The sequence below is a fragment of the Aspergillus thermomutatus genome (genome assembly GCF_002237265.1).
Source record: "Aspergillus thermomutatus strain HMR AF 39 chromosome Unknown NODE_53, whole genome shotgun sequence".
Lineage (NCBI taxonomy): Eukaryota > Fungi > Ascomycota > Eurotiomycetes > Eurotiales > Aspergillaceae > Aspergillus > Aspergillus thermomutatus.
In genome coordinates this window covers 21,303-40,817 of record NW_020798102.1, presented here as the reverse complement: position 1 = coordinate 40,817, position 19,515 = coordinate 21,303, and the positions used below count along the sequence as shown (strand labels likewise).

Genomic DNA, 19,515 nt, shown 5'->3' with positions numbered 1-19,515 from the left:
GGGAGGCGGGGCAACAACACCCATCATAATCATCACCGGCCGTGGGGTCACTTTTATTTCACCACATACATATGATCTCCCTCTGACATCAAGCCATTCCACACTTGAGAATCTTGTCTACCATAATCTACATTCTTAATTGAAATGATTCGTCTCTTGTTCATTGTTTACTTTTCCATCTCCGACTAATACTCTGTCGTACCCAAGTGCAGTGCTTAAAGCGATCAAAGAAGCAATCTGATTTGTAATAGTACAGACTATTCCATGCCTCTAACCATGCTGCCAAAATACCGTGGTATCTCCTTCGATGCTCACGGCCTCAATCCGTCGCATCTCGTCTACTGTTAGGCGCCAACCTAGAGCCTGCATGTCCTGCTCCGCTTGATCACCACTCCGAATCCCCACCACAGGAAGAACTCCCTTGTTGATACTGAAATTCAGTGCCACAGCGGCCACGGGGACACGCCTTTCTTCAGCGATTCGCCTAAGCACGTTCAGAGTTGGCTCAAGCATGTGCATGGGATAGCTACTGAAACGATAAGTCCGCGGAGGCTCATTGAATCGAGAATACTTGTCCGTCAGGCGGCCCTCTGCCAGCGATGCATATCCCTGGAAGACGATGTTCCTATCGCGGCATTCGCGAATCAATCCATGAACTTCTGGATGTCTTCTGATGACGGAGTACTCGCACTGATTGACCGCCAGGGGGATGCCATGCTTGTCGAGCTCATTGGCCATTTTGATCATTTCTCCCTTGTCATAATTGGCAACTCCAACAGCCCGTGCCAACCCCAGATTGACGCAGTCCGCAAGACCCTTCGCGATAGTCGAGATCGAGCTAAGGTGAGTGGGTCCATGGACAACGTAGACATCCACATATTCAAGGTTAAGATTCTGCAACGAGCTCCTGAGCTTGTTGACCGGGCCGTGCGATTGGAGAAACACGTTCGTCGGGTCAGGCCATGACATCCACTTTGTCTGTATGATGAATTGCTCCCGCCTCATGTCCTTGAACAGTTGGCCACAGATACGCTCGCTCTCGCCGTCGCCGTACGCAATGGACGTGTCGACAAAAGTCAATCCGACCTGTCGCAACTTTTTCCAGGCGTCTCTGATTTTCGGAAGGTCGACTTCTTCATTGTATTTCCACGTGGCTTTGTCGCCCCAAGACCAGGCACCAATGCACATATATGGCACTAGAACATCATGGACCTTTCCTCGCAGTGCGATTCGGGCCTGCGAGTCTGGTATGATATCACTGGGCAACACATGACACTCCTCGCTCGTCTTGGGGTCAACGGGTTTCGGGTGCGGCGAATGCATTAATCCTTCTGTAGCCGACATGCCAGATGCCAGCCCCGTCTGCAAAACATACTGACTTCCTGCGGCTGTCATTTGCGTAATCAAGGATATCAATATATAAATGTAATTGTAGTCTTATGTGTTCTCGGACTTTTGTGTACGGAGCAGGGAGCAAATATCATACAACGGCACAGTATACCCAGATTCCTCTTCGGCGAATATATACACAAGCATTGGCCCCTCTTCGTCATTGTGGTGGCCAGACATCTGAGAGTTCCCGGAGGACATGTCCGAGCTCGCCTCCATCCATCCTGCATGACAACCGTTTGCCAGGCTGATGGCAAGAGTACCATGATTCGCAAAAGCTCATTAAGAGTGGTCGGTTCTGTCTCAAAAAAGGAAACAAAGATAATCTGAACAATACAAAAATGTCTAAGCAAAAAGAGTGCGCCAAACGGGATTCGAACTCGTGTCTCGGTCTTGCCCAGTACGGGAATGGGAGGACCGCATCCTAACCACTAGACCATTGGCGCGCTGTTATGGTTAAGTCAGACAAAGTTCGAGTCATGACACATTCAGTCTGCAATTCGATTTAGGCTTTGGGTGAGAGTTTCGCTTTGGTCGTGTCTCTTTGTCTCGAAAATTCCTGATTGATGAATACGGCCTGAAGGATTCATCCCGTAGGTTTGGAATGGACTATATGACATTCGCGTTTGTTGAATATAGAGACAGGTGAGCTATAAGAGAGATGAAAAGGGAGAAAAGAAAAAATTCGACGCGAGAAAACGCCATCGCTATGCTCGAGGTATCCAATCTAATAACCCATCCTGAACTCCAGTCCAAAATTGTGGGTCAACCCAGAAAAAAAAAAATCAAAATCGCATCAATGCTTGTTATCCCATCCGAACGAATGATAATCATGCTCTTCCCTTAGAGCCCGATACAGCAGCCATTGCTGCCCCCTCAGTGGCTACAGGCTTTGAGATCCCAGTTGTACTCGTAGCATCACGTTTAGATACTTCCTCATCGATAAAGCAACCCAAGCCTGCAAATGCCTCGAGCAGGGTACGAGAGTAATATTCCCGTAAATCGTACCCACCTGCCTGCATACGGGTGTCCTGTCTGATTGGGTCGAGGTAACTCGATGGGTAGTGATCGCGTAGGGTATAGTAGTCGCGCTTGTTGGGAACGAGGCCGCCAAATGGATCGTAGGGCTTCTCGGGCTCCGGGGTCTTAATCTTCTTGAGACCCTTGATGAGGCCTGTGTCTGCTGCACCTGCGCGCTCCGCAGTGTTGGCTGCCTGGCCGAGCTTCTTGAGCTCCGAGCCGCGCAGGGCGGCCTGCTTCTGACGGATTCGGTCTTCCTCGCTACGCCGCGCCGATGATTTCTTGAGGAGGACTTTGTGGCTCTCGCGGGCAATGGTGGCAGCATCGCCTGGTTTTCCAGCGGCAAGCCGGGCGAGATAGTCTTCCCGGCCAGCGATAAGATCTCGTCGTTCGTTCTCGTATTCTTGCCTTGCTGCCTCCCGGCGGATACGTGCGAGCTCCTGTTCATGTGTCTGCTGTTCTTGGAAAGAGGATGCCTCCTGGGCTTCGAGCGCGCGGTTGGCCCGAATGGAGTTCATGTTCTCTTGAGCGTATTTCTGGAGATCTGCCTCTGTCTTTGCTACGTCTGTACCGTGGACGAGATTCGCAATAATTTCTTCACGCTGTTCAAGGAAGTCGTCCCATGCCCGTTTCGAGTCGAACTCCTCCTCGCGGCGATTGAGACTGCATGTCATTAGCCCGGCTCAGGGAACAAGACCTCTGAGCATTGAGGAACCTACATCGACATCACTCGGCGCCGTATATCCACCTCCCTTTCCACCCCGATATCCTCAAATGTCTGCCTTCTGAACCGATTCTTCCGCAAAGTTCTATGGCATCCTGCGACAGGGCAGTTGGCAGGGCCCGACGAGAAAATCCGATCCACACATGACTCGCACATCTTATGGTAGCATTCTGGATTGATAAGGAATCGCATATCCGGGTTCAAGTAGCGGGATGATTTGCAAACGGGACAAACCTCTACACAAGGCCATCAGTATTTAATCGCAGGCAGATCTGGTAGCCACAAGGTATTTACTTACCATCTTCATCCCCGCGATGAGCGAGGGCATCGCGAGAAGGAGACATGATTCGCAACCAAAGAGACAGATGCAACCAAACAAACCGAATGAAATGTGAGAAAATGTAGCGAAAGGCGAGCGAAGTTCAAGAGGAGAGAAAGATGTTCCTGGCGATGACGCCGATACAACCCAGCTGATAAATGAAGAGCTGGAGGGACGGGCCAATCAGAAGCATTGCTCGCAGCTCCGCACTGCGGAACTTCTTTTCTCTTCTTTGCCTCAGCCAACAAAATCTAGATCCTAAGCATACTTACAGCATCTTCTGGCCAGAAAATTTTCCGTCAGGTCGGATACAATAAAACTATATATGATGGTTTTAATCTACTCTTACGAGATATACAATTGAGAATCTTTACCATGGGCGTGCCAGACGACCACTTACAAGACCTTGAGCGTCAGCGCCTCGAACTCGAAGGCAATATTCTGAAGCTTCAGGAATCGTTGTACCATTGGCGAACTTGGGAGGCCGAGTACGATGGATTGAAGGAAGAAATCAATGATCTAAACGACAATGCTACGACAAGCGATTTTCTCCGCATAGGCCGCAACTTCGGCGGGTCGCTGGTTAACGAAGACGAAGTCAAGGTGATTCTGGGCGAGAAACAAGGCGTGACACGATCGAGGCAACAAGTTATCGATTTGATATTGAGGCGGATTGACTATGTGAAGGAGAATGTTGCGACAATGGAAAAGAGGCTGCGCAAAGCAGAGTCTCAGCTTTATGCGCTGGAGACTGCCGAGCAACTTCCCTCAGAACCTACTGCGGATTTTCCCATGACGGAGATCATGGAGGAACTCGACGAGAATGGCAATGTGATTTCCAGCTCGACCTCTACGCCTGGGAATCAGGCCCCAGAACTCTTGGAAATTCTGAAACAGGCCGGCGTGAAGGACATACCAGAGGCTCCGAAGCGGAAAGACACGGAAAATGCTGCACCACCTGTCAGTGCCGAGGATGATCGGGCTGGTGGGGCTGAAGAAATCCAGGCTCCTGGTCTCAAGGATCATCAGGCCGAAAAGCAGGACGAGAACGCCATACCTCCAAAGCCGCTAGCGGAAACGCAAGAGGAGCAGCCTATCACTGATATCGATGAGCCCCCGGAAGACGCAGAACTACGCCGTGAGATGCTACGATACAGCTTGGATGAAGTCGGAGCTGTCGTTGCCGAGCTTGAGCTAGACGAAGACGCGGACGAAGTTTCCGTTGACGAAGAATATGACTATGATTATGACTACGATGACAACGAAGAGGAAGAAGACGAATTTGGAAGGACGCGCCCTGTCTTGGACGAAGAGTATCATCGGCAGATGCGGGAGCTAGAGAAGAAGTTGAACGCCAAGGGCATGTGGAACGTGGGCAAAGATACCACTTCCCTTCCAGATGATATTCAGAAGGAACTTGAAAACCCTGCTGTTGTTCGCATCGAGAAATCTCACGAATCTGTTGATACGGCGGTGCAAGAGAACAAGCCGAAGAAAAAGGTTGCTTTCGCTGAAGAGTTGGATATTGCTCCCGCTCCCAAACCTGCTGCCCCCGAGAAGAAGATTCTTCCACCCAAGCAGCCCGAAGTGCCCACAATGTCGGACTCAATCGTTGAACGCACCCAGCAGGCCGGGAAGACTTCAGCGGCAAGTAGCGGTCCAAAGAAGGCCTCGCGCTTCAAGAGTGCCAGGAAAGCAACCACTGAAGAGACAACCGGCGTCGTTCCTCCGACCAACGGCATCCGAGCCTCAGATCCCCGTCCATCTCATCGCAAGCCCACTGCCCCGACACCAGATTCCATACCTCTCTTCCCTGCCAAACCAATTCAACCCAAACCCTTCTCACAACCAATCTCAGATATCATTGAAAAGCCATCCCCGCCACCGCAACCCGAAGGTCCGGAGGGGAAGATCCTCGCAGATACCCTTATCGAGCGAACCGTCTCAGAAGGAGCCGCCGTCGCTCCCGAGCCAGACGAGCTCGACGAGCAGCTGCACAGGAAAGAAATCGCGACGGAGTTCTACAGGATGCGAAACCGGATGATCCAGCAGAACGGTGGGTTCGTGGACAACGAGCCCGAGATGGTTCCCATAGAGACCGAGGGAGGGCCCAACCGCGTGAGCAAGTTCAAAGCCGCGCGGATGAGGCAGTCGTAGAACTACCACGGCCCTGAGAGCATATACCCATTCTATCAACATTTTTCTTTCTTTTTCTTTCTTCTTGTGTAGAGATCTATTTCTAAGTGTCGATTGGAATTCTCACTCTGCCACTTGCTCTTCCGGAGCTCTGGCGGAGTCATGATCATATCGGAACCAGTGGTATGATCACCTTGAGAGAATTCCAAGATCAAAAATAAAGAGGGCTCTCTGACTGTATTTCGTCCCCTGCTCATCAATCGCACGTATTGTGCTCAAGTAGAGTACTTACGGACGGTTGATGGGATGGAACATGTGGAATCCAGTTACGTTTCACCCTCTACATGAATGTCCAGGCTGGCATAGGAGCTGGCTCTTTAGATAAACGGTCAGATTGATTTTTCCATCGCCGATTCTTCGCTTTCTTACTCGACTAGGCTATTGAACATATTGTATCTCCCCGTTCAAGAGTCCAACAAAGCAGCTTAGCTATCGAGTCCTGCGTAGACCTATGCAGTCGTAACGTCATGAGGAAATTATGAAGAGTATCATGGGGCTTGTACAGCAACCGAAAGTCTTTTGGCGGAAGCCATGAGAGGATAAGTAGAAAATTGCAACACGGGTCTACGGCCCACAAAGGCATTTCCCGCTCCCTGGACAATCAAACAAGCATTGCCTCTCCCGGGGCTTGCCAGATACATAATTTATGGAACCGCATGCTGAGGCTGACAATGAGGAAGTGGACGCCGAGAGCAACAAACTGTGCCATTAAACTCCGGGACCGCAGAATGAATCCCGCCAGTAGAAGCAAGGGGTAGAGCACCCAAGGGTGGACAGCCAGGGGAGCACACGGTTGAAAGACTGAAACAACCTTTACGAAGAATAGAGCCAGGGGCAGAAATGGCATCGTGGGCAATTGATGAGACGAGATAACTCCGAAGAACCTTGCCAGAAAAGGACGAGTTGGCGGCGGAGGCAGCAACTGCTGTTGGGGAGGAGTATCTTCATTTTCATTTGTCTGTTCAGCAGGGCCGATTTGATCCTGCGGAGGCGACGAGGTAGCAGAAAATCTGGGCCGGATCATCAGTTCTCGCTCAGAGGCGAGAGAGTCTCTCTTCTCTGTTCCATTGCTATTGGCAAAAGACGCCGCCTCAAGCATGGTGCTGCTGGGTTCATAGTTAGGGCTGCGCCGCAAAGCCACCGGGCTTCGAGCAAGTGCATTTCTTGGAGATACAGAACGGGCGACCGATGAAGCGTCGGGGCTATCGACTGGATGAATTCTAGAGTTGGAACGTGGGTCGGGACTCGTGGAGCTAGACCTTCTGAAGCGGAAATGCTCATTTCCATTAACACCGGCCTGAATGCCGCTCAAGACTTCATCCGCAGTCGGCCGTCTATCAGGATCCACAGATAAGAGACGCTTGAGAAATGTATAGAGCTTCTCAGGCAAGTCCGGTCGCAGTCTACGTGCGTCATCAAACCCGGCCCACTGGCTGATTTCTGCACGAAGCTGATCAAGATCCTCTTTCTCCTCGTTAATCAGGTCAGCATTGCGGTAAGGAAGCTCTGCAAAGCATAGGAAATGAAGTATCATCCCCAAGGAGAAGATATCTGATTTGAAAGTGAAATTGCCAAATGGTCCTCCAGGGAAATCTCGTCGTAGGACTTCCGGTGCGCAGTATGAAACAGTTCCGGTTGCCCCAGTTGACAATCGGGTGGTATCCTGAGCCTGGACCTCGCCAAAGTCACTGACCAAAACCCGTAAACCATCACTCGTTTCATGAAGTAAGCAGTTATTAGGTTTGAGATCGCGGTGTATATAGCCGTTCACATGTAAGTACCGGAGGCCGGACGTGATGTCCTTGAAGAACGAATAGATCTCCTCGAAATTCAGTTTGCGAGGTCCGCCGAGGTCAATCTTAGGTTCCGGCTCTCCCTTAGATTTTCTCCGCAGACGCTCTTTTAATTGCTGTGTCGTCGTCGTATCTTGCACTGAGCCACAAATATAGTTGTGTAGATCTCCGGCGTTGCAGTATTGTTGTAGGATGAACGCACACGGTACACTTGGCCCAAAGGTGCTGATTTTGGCATTCTCAAGCCATACGTGCCGATAGGATACGAGATTCTGATGCGATAAATGTTGCAACAATTGAACCTCGCCCAGGACTTTTTCCAACCATCCGTGGTCGTCACCAACCGGAACACGCTTGCAAGCATAATGTCCCAACGATACACCATCAAGCACATGCTTCACCAGAAGCACCACACCTTTTCCCCCTTTCCCTAGAATTCTCTCCTCAACGAAGAATTTTTTGAAGTAATCCGGGGTAAAAGCGGCGGAGGATATTCCTTGAGTTCCACTCATTGAAGGAGCTGGCTCGCTCGTCGGCCCATCTGCAAGAGCAGGTTGGACCAAACGCCGAAGCGGAGAAGGAGGTGTTGACGAGTCCGCGGAGCTAGGCAAGCTATTATGGAGCATGCGAAAGTAGTCCGGGTTGATAAATTCCGGCTGTGCTCGAGGACTAGCATGGTGACCTTCTTGACCTGCATTGCTCTCACGCAGCGGTCGATGGCAATAGGGACAGTCGGTCAATTCAAGGCCTGCATGGCTGTCAGAGGCGCTCCGCAGTACCAGCTGTTGGGAGTCTCGATCGAAAACGACGACTGAATCATTGTGACGCCTGCAGTATTAAAATCGTTAGATGCACTGGCACGAGCACGGATCCTGTGTAGTAGAGCCCTTACAGCACAACGTCAAAGTTGGAAGATCCGTAGGGAACAATGGACATGCCCTCTTCCGCCATTATTGGGGGAACGGTCGCACATCTCTCGAGGGAGCAGAGACATGAAGAATTAAAGTTATATTTATGGACGCTGGTTTCACAAAAGACGACATGCAGCCGACTGTGCTGTCTCGAGAAACATATGATGCAAACCCCAAAGGTGAGTTGTATTGGGCGAGGGAAAAGTGAGGCTAGAGACGGCCCCACACAAGCTGCAGGCGGTGAGCCGGATCCTACTTGCTTGCCTAGGTATTGCCCATTTGGCTTCTACAGTCTTTACCAAGGTACAACAACAGAAGTAGCTCATGTGATGTATTAATTTCCATTTGAATATGGCGTGGGTATCAATGATATAGGACCGCGATGCGTTGAGCATCGATTCAGCGACCATTGTGTTGTCACGATGGGTTAACTGAAAGAAGTGGCGAGTGTCACGCCCGATTCATGTCGTGTAGATCCACGACTGGGCTGAATACGCACGTCGAAAGGTCTCGACTCCATCAGACCCTACACTCGGAACCTGATGGGATGCGTGTGCCGGGACACGGACTCTGAAACGCAACCCGAAGGTGAATCAGGAGCCCGCCGGGCTATGCGCCGTTGGTCTCAGCAGCGATTGGCGAGGAGCCACAAGGCTTAACGATGCAGCGTGTGGCAATACAGTTGTACAAGCACGAGCTCGCATGGAGTGAAATCGTCGAAGGAGAGCTTCCAATCACTCCTCCCCACTTTCTTCATCGCTGATTTCAAGGTTCGCAATAGAGTCATCATCATCGTCGCTTTCGTCGAAACCTTCGAATTCCTCATTTTCGGACTCGGTGTCCTCTTTGTTAGAGGCATTCTCGGCGGTTCCCGCAGGCTCCGAGGTTGTCTCGTCGAGCTTCCTCTTTCGATTCATCTCCCCGAGCCGACCTTCGCGACCTTCGATCTTTTCATTGCCGTCACCGGCTGATTTGGGAGGCGGGGTGAACCACGGAATCTTGCCTCGGAGAAAATCATTGATGACCATCTTAGCAACACCATCCAGATCAGGCTCGCCTCCACGGAGGAGTCTACCGCCCTTGCGGGCGAGAATGCTGAGGAATTCGATCGGGTCCTCAGTGCTCTTGATGCCATAGGTGCGTTCAAGATGTCTAGGTTGAATCTTTGCCAGAACAGCAGGGATATACTGTTCAGGATTGTGAACATTCTCAATACGGACGACACCACGAAGGAGAATATCTTGCTCCGTGTCGTTCTGATTTGGTGGAACCACACCAGGGCAGTCGATGAGATAGATTCTCTTCATCAAAGTCACATACTGCCAAACTTTGGTCTCTCCGGGGATGGGAGCCACGTTGCAAACTTTCTTTTTCCGTAGAGTGTTGATAATGGACGATTTCCCAGTGTTAGGATAACCAATCAATCCCACGGAGATCTGCTTCCGATCCGAGTGTAAAGAGGAGAATTGTCTCAAAAGCTGGATCAAAGAACCTTTACCGAAGGAGTTGTTGATCGAAGCGTGGAACGCCAACGTGGGGTAGTCTTTAGAGAGATGTCGTACCCAAGATGCCTGGTAGGAGAGTTAGCGAGAACCCTACCAGCTTTGGTAAAATAACAACCAGACGAAATTTGAGATCAGGGAGGAGTGAGATGTGTGAAATGTTACTAAGAGGACTGCTACAAAGCCGCCAACAAGGCAGAAGCAGCACTCAACTCACAAACAGAACACAGCTTAGCCCTTTACGACCAGTCTTCAAAACGAAAACTGGTCAGCCTAGCTTCAGAATGAAATTCGGCACGGACCAGCGTCAATCTGCCAGAGCTGTAACAGACAAACTTCCATGGAGAAAAACACGACACAAAGTCGCAGGAAGAAGACTTGACTTAGCAATGGCATATAGGCTTCAAGAGCCTGAAGATGCAATGTGATGATCATATTGGACAAGAACTTCGAGGGTAGGAATGAATGAACAGAAGAATTACTTACTGCCACGCTCGTGGGAACCAGATCGCACTTGTTCAGCACAAAGATCAAGTGCTTATGTGGAGCTTCCTCACGGATGTACTTCTCAACACTCCTGCAACGTGTGCCTTCGGGATCACGAGCGTCAAGCACGTGGATGACAACATCTGAAGAATCGATGACCTTGTACAGCTCGTTCCAGATTCGCTTGCTCTGTCCTTTGGAGAAGACGGACTCTCGAGCAGTGGGTGCCTCACTGAAAGTCTTATCATCGGTCGATACATCGCCAGAAGCGATGATTGTTCCATCTTCATGAGTGGCTTGATCTGTCTTTTCAACATAGGCGTCATGCATCTTGACTGTCTCTCCAGCCAAGTCTTCCAGAGAGGCAACACCCAGCTTGACTCGTTTTCTTTGAGCCTTGGGGCCGAATGTATCACTGAAAGGAGTAGTCTCAATGGCCATCTTCGCTTCATGCTGCTTCAGTCCATTCACAGTGTGAACATTGTCTCTGATTAAGCTCATAGGAAGCTTGTTGGTCTTGAGGAGAACCGAGTACGGGTCCGAGGCACGCTCCGCGACTGCCTCACGGAAGGATGTCAATGCCTCCTGAGAGATCACTCTCGTGTTACCGAACCATTTACGGTTGGGTTCAATCCGAGCCGTGGGTGCGTCTCGTGACTGGTACGAGGCGGCGACGGTAATGTTTCCAGCAGCGTCACGTCGAGGCTTGCCATCCTTGAACATGTTCAGATGTTTGACCTTCTTCGCATCTCTTCCTTAGGTCAGTAAAACAGTTTTCACAGTGAATAAAGCACATATAGCATACCTGTAGAAGTTTTCACCCTTCGTTCTGACATTGGCCATGCCATCTCCAACCTTCCCCTGGCGCACCTTACGGTTCGCCTCCTTCTTTCCTGTACCCATGACGAATGCTACTCTTTGATATGGCCTTCAGAAAATAATTTCAGAAGTCCCAAAGGTAGGAGTAGAAAAATCAGAGTTGGCAAAGCGCAAGAGAGGGAAGAGAAGGAGAAAAGGAAAATTTCCTCGTTAGTGAGATTATTTTTTTTTTCGGGCGCGGGTGCCAAGCTCTGTGGTGCACGGACCAAGTGCAAGAAAATCCGCTTCATCTTTCCTGACTCCTGTGACAAAGAGACCGCTGTCTTCCGATCGTTCATTGCTCGCTACGTTGTCTGGCCACTTGTTAAATTGTGCAATTGTTCGCTCCTCAACTTCTGGTGGCCCCTTTCCTATTGAACAGAGACCTGTCGCTTGCTTGTGGGCCTGAGCGAACGGCGTTAGTCCAGCATGTCTCTCTTCCGCAACTGCAGGGCTGCCACGGCGCAAGTCCGTAGCTTCTCCTCTTCCTCCTGCCGTCGAGTCGGACCAGAGTCTCCAAATTTCATCGACGTCCCTCAAACCGTTCAGCCCGATCTACCAGTGAAACCCCGAGTCAAGGGTACGCTGCCCGTTCCTCGAGAGCTCTTCCCCGCCCGCCGAGTAGACAAGCCGAGCGAGGAATACATTGCTGCTGCGACACCACTCCCGTTGAAGGAGATCAAAATCGACCCCAATGACCCACACGCTGAATACAAGGATTGGAAGCTGCGAATGGCCGACATGAGGCGGCAGAATCTCCGGGAAGGTCTCCTCGAATTGCACAGCCGCAAGCAGCGGACGGACAAGCTCATGGCGCACCGCAGCGTCGAGAGACAGAGAAAGCGCGAACGAGTTCTTCGGCAGCCGGAAAGAGACGACGAGCGCTTGACTCGTCCCTCTGTCGTCCAGGACATGCTGCCTAAACATACCCCGGTGCTGCCGGATCCCGACAGAGAAGAGCGTCTTGCTCAATCCCGCGCAAAATTGGAGAGCAAGAAGGCTCGGGATGAGTTGGAACGTCAAGACTCGCTACAAGCGCTTTACATGAATGCTCGTACCTTTATCACCACCGAGGCTCAACTTGCCGCCGAGATCGAGAAGGTGTTCCCCGAGGGTGAGAACGAGGCATGGCGCAGTGATCACCAGCAGGGTGAGAATATTTGGAACCTTGGCGTGCCTCCAACAGTGCAAAACATTGTCAACGAATCCAAGAAGAGCGAAGCAGCTCGCTGGGATCTTATCCAGAGCAGAGTCAAGAAGCTGGGAGAGCAGATTACTGGAGGCAAGATATAAAGCGGCTGTTTATGAGGTATTGTACATTATAGGTTTCTCAAAGAATTACAACAGCTTTTGTTTGTATTATTATCGCCTCATTTCTACTGAGTCTGGATCAATGTCTATATCATGTGTTTCGCTCCCACCCGACAGCGGCGTGCCATTACCCCCTTGAATTCGATGTATTGTGATAACGAGGCTTGGACAGTTGAATTCTCTCTCATTGCGGACAAGTCCTTGTGGATGTCTCTTGGATTTGAGGCTTTGACTCTCCAGACTCTCACTAGGCCAGGATTGAGAGTTAAGAGCTTTAAACCCGCACCAGAGGGCAATGCAGATCGAAAGTTTGAGTACCTACCATTGCCTCTCATATACTTGAGAGGCAGAAAATTCAATCTTCCATTAAATGTCAATGAGAGTTTGCTATATCCTACCTCTATTGATTCCATTCTGTGTCCCAATCACCCTGAAACCCCTCGCAGTCACACACAGCCAACATACACATGACCAGAACAGAACACTTAACGGATGTCTTGACAGCTTCAGAGATAAAGAGATGTAAGTGATGCAAGGCTTACATCGATTCGAGGGATAGACCTTACTCAACTGGATCACTCCGTTTGTGACTCAACTACAGGGGTTTGCGGGAAGACCAGGGCCGTCTCGTTTGCTCATGATGGAGAATGACGCTCTGCGTTACCCTTTGTTGGTGGACCCATGCGTTTTGTGATGAATTATCTAGAAACATTCGAGGTCCGGGCCTAGCCTTCAGTCAAGACATTGGGGCTTCCCATGCTCAGTATTATGGTTAAACTTGTGTGATGCCTTAGATCATTGTATCGCCTCGAGCAGATTGGTAGTATTGGCAGGCACAACTAGATAAACGTCTTGATCTTAGTTAGGGGTCAAACAGAATACGAAGGTGGACAGATGTTTCCACCTAGGTAGCATTTATATGATCTATGATCTATGATCACTGATTGACCAATCTGGATAATTTGGACGCACTGCGGCTATACTCGTTTCAGGGGTACTGTGTATGTTGGTGCCTGGCTGATGATATCTTGTTGCAGTTACTTCAGTTACTCGACTCTATGCTGGCTTGCTTCAAGGGAACCCAATTACAGAGCAATAATTGATGAAATAATGGCTTGGTAATCCAATGACGTGGCTAATATATGATCAGCACGTTGAGAGATGAGATGTCTTAAATCCGACTAATATTATCATAATCCCCATGAAGCTGCACAATTTTAAACAAATAAACCCGCAGTGAAAAGGCTGTGTAAAGCCAACAAGCAGTGTTGTTGGCTGCCAGTTTCGTCACTTACCCACTAAGCTCCATATTGTCCCACTCGAGGGTTGCTTACTTGCTCTCACTCTTGTGTACCAAGACTTGTACAGCTTCCCAACAACTTCTCCAGTTTCATTTCGGTAGTTCAAAACCCACACTCCAGACTACCATAGTATTGGTGACTACGCCCAGGAACGTAGATGATAGGACCCTGGTCCGTGAGGCACAAGCCATGCCCCGTTGCGAAAGCGGCTAAGCAACAACAGGATAAGGCAACCCAGGCTGCCCCATTTTGTGCTCATGTTGCGGAAGCTTAAGTCAACCCCAATGACCTCTCATGACGTCCACTAGATGCAAGGCACCTTGAGAAGATCTCCACTCTCTGCTCTGTTCCACTGCTTTTCCCATTTTCTAAATTCAAATATATGGACAGTATCAGGTAGGCCTTGTACTTGGAATAAACCGCTGATGGTGTTGACAATGCATGGGTGCTCAACTGTGTGTTCAATGCGTGACCGACCATCCATCATCCATTCCTGCTGATAGGACATTATGAATAGAAGCAAAGAACCATGGGAGCTCAATGCTTTCTTCCTTGAAACCCCATCAGGCAACGCTTGTTGTCTTTGGCCAGACCAATTTTCGATAGAGCCAGTTCCGCGGATCAGATCTGATATCGCCACTTCAGTCGCAGTATCCTGCCCTGAGACACTGAGGGAACCATGTATCGGGCAATATTGAAGGGTCACTGACCAGGGCAGGCTCTCTACGGCCAATCCGAGAACCCTTCTAATGGGTCCTAGATCCACCTGCTGGCTCTTATGCTTTGCATCATTAATACTACGTATGGCCACCGTTGTTGCCCGTCCTGTACTACGTACCTAGGATCGTGGGTGGGCCACGCTATCTCAATGCTATTCACCATCTCCCCACAATGCCGTTGTCCATCATGACGTCTTCCATATCGAACGCCGTTCGATATCCGATGGCTTCCAGGCTCGCCGGCAGGTCCGAGCAATATCGAGCTTGTTTACTCGCTGTTTCTGGCGTGTTTATGATGCCTGAGTGGTCGGCATTGGCCCACCCGCATTACAGGAAAATGCATTGCAACTGGCCACGCTTTGTTTCTATTTTTTGCTTCCCATGCGGAAGTATGAGGTGTTGCTGACCTAAGGTACCTTGATCTGGGTACCCGGCAGTGACATCCATGACGCTGGGGTGAAGTGTACCCACCTTGGTTTATAAGTAAAGAGTACTTCTCGTCCTCATCAGTGTTTGTTGTAGTCCTCAAACAGACAAAAGATAAACAAGGTCTTACTCATACCGAATCAGACCTTTCGTCCATTCGCTTCACCTATTGTGCTGCCTTGCCTCCTTTCGGTCGCTCTCACAGAATGAAGAACTTCGCTACTCTCGCGGCTCTCGCTGTCGGAGCCAATGCTCTTGTCACCAGAGACAACACCTGCTGCTTCCATCTGACCGCATCGGGTGGTGCCTCTGGTCCCATTGGCCAGCTTGATGATGGACAGAACCGTGTCTACGGCAACCTTCCCGAGGGCGAGTACTGCATCAACTCCGATGGCGGTATCATCGATGGTCACGGACGCGGATGCATCTTGACCCGTGAGTATCTGGATTCACCTTTGACACATTGACGACGTCTTAACAAAAATCGATAGCTCCTACCACCCAGTTCCAGTGTGATTCCGGAGCTAAGCCCACCACCGGCTTCTCCATCAACGCCCAGGGCCAGCTTACCTACAACGGAAACACAGACTTTGTCGCCTGTGCGACTGGTCAGAACGGAGGACTGAACGTCTACACCTCCCCCAATAGCAACGATGTGACTGGCTGCAAGAAGATTCAGCTGAATGCCGACAATTGTGCCAATACCGGTGCCGGCGCTAGCGCCAGTTCTTCCGCAGTCTACAGCTCGGTCATCTCTGTCACTCCAACAAGTTCCGCAGTGCACAAGAGCACCCCTGCTGCCTCTCCTACTCACGAGTCGAGCGCCTCCGTTCCCAGCGCGCCAGCTCCCGAGTCGAGCGCTGCCGCATCTACCACCACTGTGAAGACAACCATGACCACTACCGCCTGCCCTCAGACAACTACCCCAGCTGGCTCCGGTTCTCAACCCTCTACACCCGCTGGCTCTGGTTCTCAGCCATCCAGTGCGCCTAGCCAGGCCCATCAGTCCTCGACTGTTCCAGGCTCCGGCTCCCAGCCTTCTCAGACCCCATCTGGATCACATCCCTCTGCCTCTGCCACCCACTCTTCCAGCGCCAGCTGCCCAACCAATCTCTCTGGCCAGTACGAATTCCCCCACCTGATCATCCCTGTCGACTCCTCTTCTCCAAGCAAGGCTCCCGGCACCTCGTTCAATGGCACGGTCTCTTCCACCGTCTCGAGCATCTTCAACTTTGACATTCCTTCCTCGGACGCCGGCAAGACCTGCAGCCTCGTCTTCTTGTTCCCCAAGAAGGAGGACCTTGAGACCTCTTCTTACTCCTTCAGCGGCGACGGCAAGATCGATTTCGCCATGCTCGAGTCCGCCGCTACTTCCAAGACCTCCTATAGCAACGCTCCCAAGGTCAAGCAGGACTACGGTGTTACCACCGTCTCCCCTGGCAACTCTTACCTGATCTCTACCTTCCAGTGCCCCGCTGGACAGGCAGTCAGCTTCGAGATGAAGAATGCTGGTAGCACCAACCTCAACTTCTTCGAGGACTACAACCCCTCTCCGTAAGTTTTCTCTACGCGTCTCAGAATATGAACCGTGGCTAATCTTTATCCAGTCTTGGTCTGTACATCACTGTCTGCTAAGTCAATCGGCTTGACAAAGGACTGCCCGACATTATGAGGACATGAATGATGGACCCATGGTATTATTTTTCGAAGTTATGGCTTTTATTGATGAGACGGCAAAGTTTCTTTCGAACCCAAATTGATTCAATGTCGGGTATGGTCGCGATGACAGACAGCACAAAGGATCTTTCAAACGGCTCTTTCTAGTACATTAATTATGGACAGTCATTCATTAGGCACATATGAGGATAGCTTGCATTGTACAATACAAATAAGTCTTCTAAATTGAATTTATTCTCTGAAAAAAAGAGCCGTAGAATTCTGGCAATAGCTACTCCGTACTCAAGAAGGATATACCGTACCCAATCACCTGACGCCCGATATCACCTGACGCCTGATTTTCATCTATACACCGACTTTTTAGATAGATTTTAAACGACCACAACACCATCAATATGGAATCAATTGAGGCAGCTCTTGCAGAAATAAAATCCCTGGAACTAGGAGAAAGAATAAATTATGCAAAAATTGCGAGAAAGCATGGGGTTAGCCCTTCAACATTGTCAAGGCGCCACCGCGGTGTACAAGGGTCTCGTCAAGATCAGTACGAAAATCAACGAATTCTCAACAACCAACAGTCGAAGACGCTTATTAAATGGATTAATGACCTCACTGAGCGTGGCCTGCCACCATCTCATTCAATGTTGCGAAATTTTGCAAAGGAAATTACTGGAATTATGCCTGGAAAATGTTGGCCAAACCGCTTCCTAGAGAGACATCAAGATAAGCTTGTTTCTCACTATACTACTGGGATTGATTCTTCACGCAAAAGGGCTGATTCTGCCTACAAGTACGCTTTATACTTTGAGCTTATGGCGAGAAAGATTGAGGAATATGGCATTGAACCAAGAGATATGTATAATATGGATGAGAAAGGTTTTCTTATTGGAGTACTATCAAAAGGCAAAAGAATCTTCTCACGACACTGGTATGAGAAGGGAGGAAGCCAACAACGACTTCAAGATGGGAATAGGGAGTGGATTACTACCATAGCCTGTATTTGTGCAGATGGGACATCTCTTTCACCTGGTCTGATTTACCAGGCAGTCTCTGGAGATATTCGAGATACGTGGCTGCAGGATTTTGATCATAATGATCACTACTGCTTTTTCCAGTCATCAGCTACTGGATGGACAAATCACAGCCTGGGATATGCGTGGCTTACCTCAATTTTTGATCGTGAGACAAAGGAGAAAGCTCGGAGACGTTGGCGGCTCTTAATTCTTGATGGCCATGGCTCCCATGTCAGCATGAAGTTTATTAACTTCTGCGATGCAAATAGAATCCTTTTGGCTATTTATCCACCTCATTCAACACACAGTTTACAACCTCTTGACGTCAGTCTTTTTGGTCCCCTTTCTCGGGCCTACAGTGACGAATTGGAGAGATTTATGCATGAATGTCAAGGAATAAGCCATATCACAAAGCGGGATTTCTTCAGACTATTTTGGCCAAGCTGGAATAAGGCTTTTTCAATTGAAAATATCAACAGTGCATGGAAATCAGTTGGTCTACATCCTTGGAACCCAGAGGTTGTTTTGGCACGCTTCACCAGAAAAGAGGGCGAAAGACCCTCTTCTAGTGAGTCATCACAGTCTATTTTAAAGGCAGAAGACTGGCGTCGCATTGAAAAGCTCCTAAAGCAAGCTGTTTCTGATGTTTATGATCAGAAGGTCCGGAAATTGAATGACACAATGATGCATCTTTCTACAGAGAACATTCTTCTCAAACTACGATGTACGGGCTTGGAAAATGCTCTACGAAATGAGCAGAAGAAGCGATAGCGTGGGAAGCCTTTACAGCTTCAGCTTCAAGCACCAGAAGATGGTAATGCCATCTTTTACAGCCCTAAGAAGGTTCAACAAGCGCGGGATCTTCAAGCAGAGAAGGAGGAGGCTGCACGCCTTGCTAAGGCCGCCAAAGAGGAAGATAAGATACGTCGGCAGCAGGAGAAAGAAGAGAAAATACGCTTGATTGAAGAACAAAAGAGAATAAGGGCTTATAATAAGAGTCTACGAATGCAGGAAGCGGAGGAAAAGAGACGCCAGAAAGAGGAGGAGAAAGCTGCAAAACAAGCTTCTCTACAGCTTCAAAATGATGTCAAACAGGCTAATAAAGGTAAGAAGAAGTGTACCGAGTCTACTACAGAAAAGAAAAAGGATAATACCCATAGGAAAAGTGAGGAAGAAGTGGAAGAGGCACCTGTTACTGTAAATAGTCGAGGAAGGCAAATACGGCTTCCGCAGCGATTCCGTAACACCAAAAATTAGCTAAACAACTTCTCTGGACTTGTTATTTGGTTCCATTAAAAATTCTAATCATTTTATGTTCTAGTTGTGGCTGTATAGCTTCATTTCTGCACTCGTAGTTGACCCGAAAATCAGGCGCCAGGTGATAGCGGGCGTCAGGTGATCGGGGACGGTACGTCTGATGTCTTCAAGCCTCAAGGTCCCCGTCTCTGGCTCTGCTACGAAATCCAAAGCTATCGAGCAGTCCGTGTTCACCGCTCACCAACCATCTCTCCTCCCAGTCCCAGAAAATCAAATCATCAATCACCACGCGGAAGGATACGGAATCCTGTAGTCCATCTCGAACTGTCTGTAGATAACCAGGAAAGAAAAGAAAGCATCATGAGACCAGTCGACTCCCTGACATCGTTCTGCGGCAATTTACATCCCTACACTGCCTGCCATGCACCATACGCCATGCCACCCACCATCCATCCCAAAGGGAATCAAATCCACCATCCAACCAAGGACCCCAGACTCTCCGATGGATCGTAGAATGTAAGGTAAGCTGCAAGCCCAATCCATCATCCCGCATCTCCCCGGTTCTAATTCCCGCATCACATCATCATAGCGATCGAGTCCGACTCCTGCGTAA

At 49.6% G+C, this 19,515-nt stretch overlaps 7 protein-coding genes across 7 annotated transcripts; 3 read left to right on the top strand and 4 right to left on the bottom strand.

Annotated features, from left to right (window-relative positions):
- Positions 1–270: 270 nt before the first annotated feature.
- Positions 271–1,395, bottom strand: CDV56_104929 (aldo/keto reductase; the record flags this gene model as incomplete). The annotated part of the gene is made up of 1 exon (XM_026758548.1): positions 271–1,395. The coding sequence occupies one exon, from the start codon at positions 1,393–1,395 to the stop codon at positions 271–273; it is 1,125 nt and encodes a 374-aa protein (XP_026615954.1).
- Positions 1,396–2,219: 824 nt separating this feature from the next.
- CDV56_104751 (TFIIH/NER complex subunit TFB3) lies at positions 2,220–3,477 on the bottom strand (the record flags this gene model as incomplete). Its single annotated transcript, XM_026758370.1, has 3 exons — positions 2,220–3,072; positions 3,129–3,369; positions 3,432–3,477. 3 exons carry the CDS (start codon positions 3,475–3,477, stop codon positions 2,220–2,222), a joined length of 1,140 nt encoding a protein of 379 aa, XP_026615953.1.
- Positions 3,478–3,827: 350 nt separating this feature from the next.
- CDV56_104583 (prefoldin-like protein) lies at positions 3,828–5,609 on the top strand (the record flags this gene model as incomplete). The annotated part of the gene is made up of 1 exon (XM_026758202.1): positions 3,828–5,609. The coding sequence occupies one exon, from the start codon at positions 3,828–3,830 to the stop codon at positions 5,607–5,609; it is 1,782 nt and encodes a 593-aa protein (XP_026615952.1).
- Positions 5,610–6,249: 640 nt separating this feature from the next.
- On the bottom strand, positions 6,250–8,392 carry CDV56_104311 (protein kinase IKS1; the record flags this gene model as incomplete). The annotated part of the gene is made up of 2 exons (XM_026757930.1): positions 6,250–8,269; positions 8,334–8,392. 2 exons carry the CDS (start codon positions 8,390–8,392, stop codon positions 6,250–6,252), a joined length of 2,079 nt encoding a protein of 692 aa, XP_026615951.1.
- Positions 8,393–9,086: 694 nt separating this feature from the next.
- NOG2 (putative GTPase NOG2) lies at positions 9,087–11,243 on the bottom strand (the record flags this gene model as incomplete). Its single annotated transcript, XM_026757648.1, has 3 exons — positions 9,087–9,923; positions 10,341–11,091; positions 11,146–11,243. 3 exons carry the CDS (start codon positions 11,241–11,243, stop codon positions 9,087–9,089), a joined length of 1,686 nt encoding a protein of 561 aa, XP_026615950.1.
- A 384-nt stretch (positions 11,244–11,627) lies between these two features.
- CDV56_103905 (uncharacterized protein) lies at positions 11,628–12,491 on the top strand (the record flags this gene model as incomplete). The annotated part of the gene is made up of 1 exon (XM_026757524.1): positions 11,628–12,491. The coding sequence occupies one exon, from the start codon at positions 11,628–11,630 to the stop codon at positions 12,489–12,491; it is 864 nt and encodes a 287-aa protein (XP_026615949.1).
- Positions 12,492–15,161: 2,670 nt separating this feature from the next.
- Positions 15,162–16,590, top strand: CDV56_103474 (putative GPI anchored cell wall protein; the record flags this gene model as incomplete). The annotated part of the gene is made up of 3 exons (XM_026757093.1): positions 15,162–15,390; positions 15,447–16,509; positions 16,563–16,590. The coding sequence occupies 3 exons, from the start codon at positions 15,162–15,164 to the stop codon at positions 16,588–16,590; spliced, it is 1,320 nt and encodes a 439-aa protein (XP_026615948.1).
- Between the last annotated feature and the right edge of the window lie 2,925 nt (positions 16,591–19,515).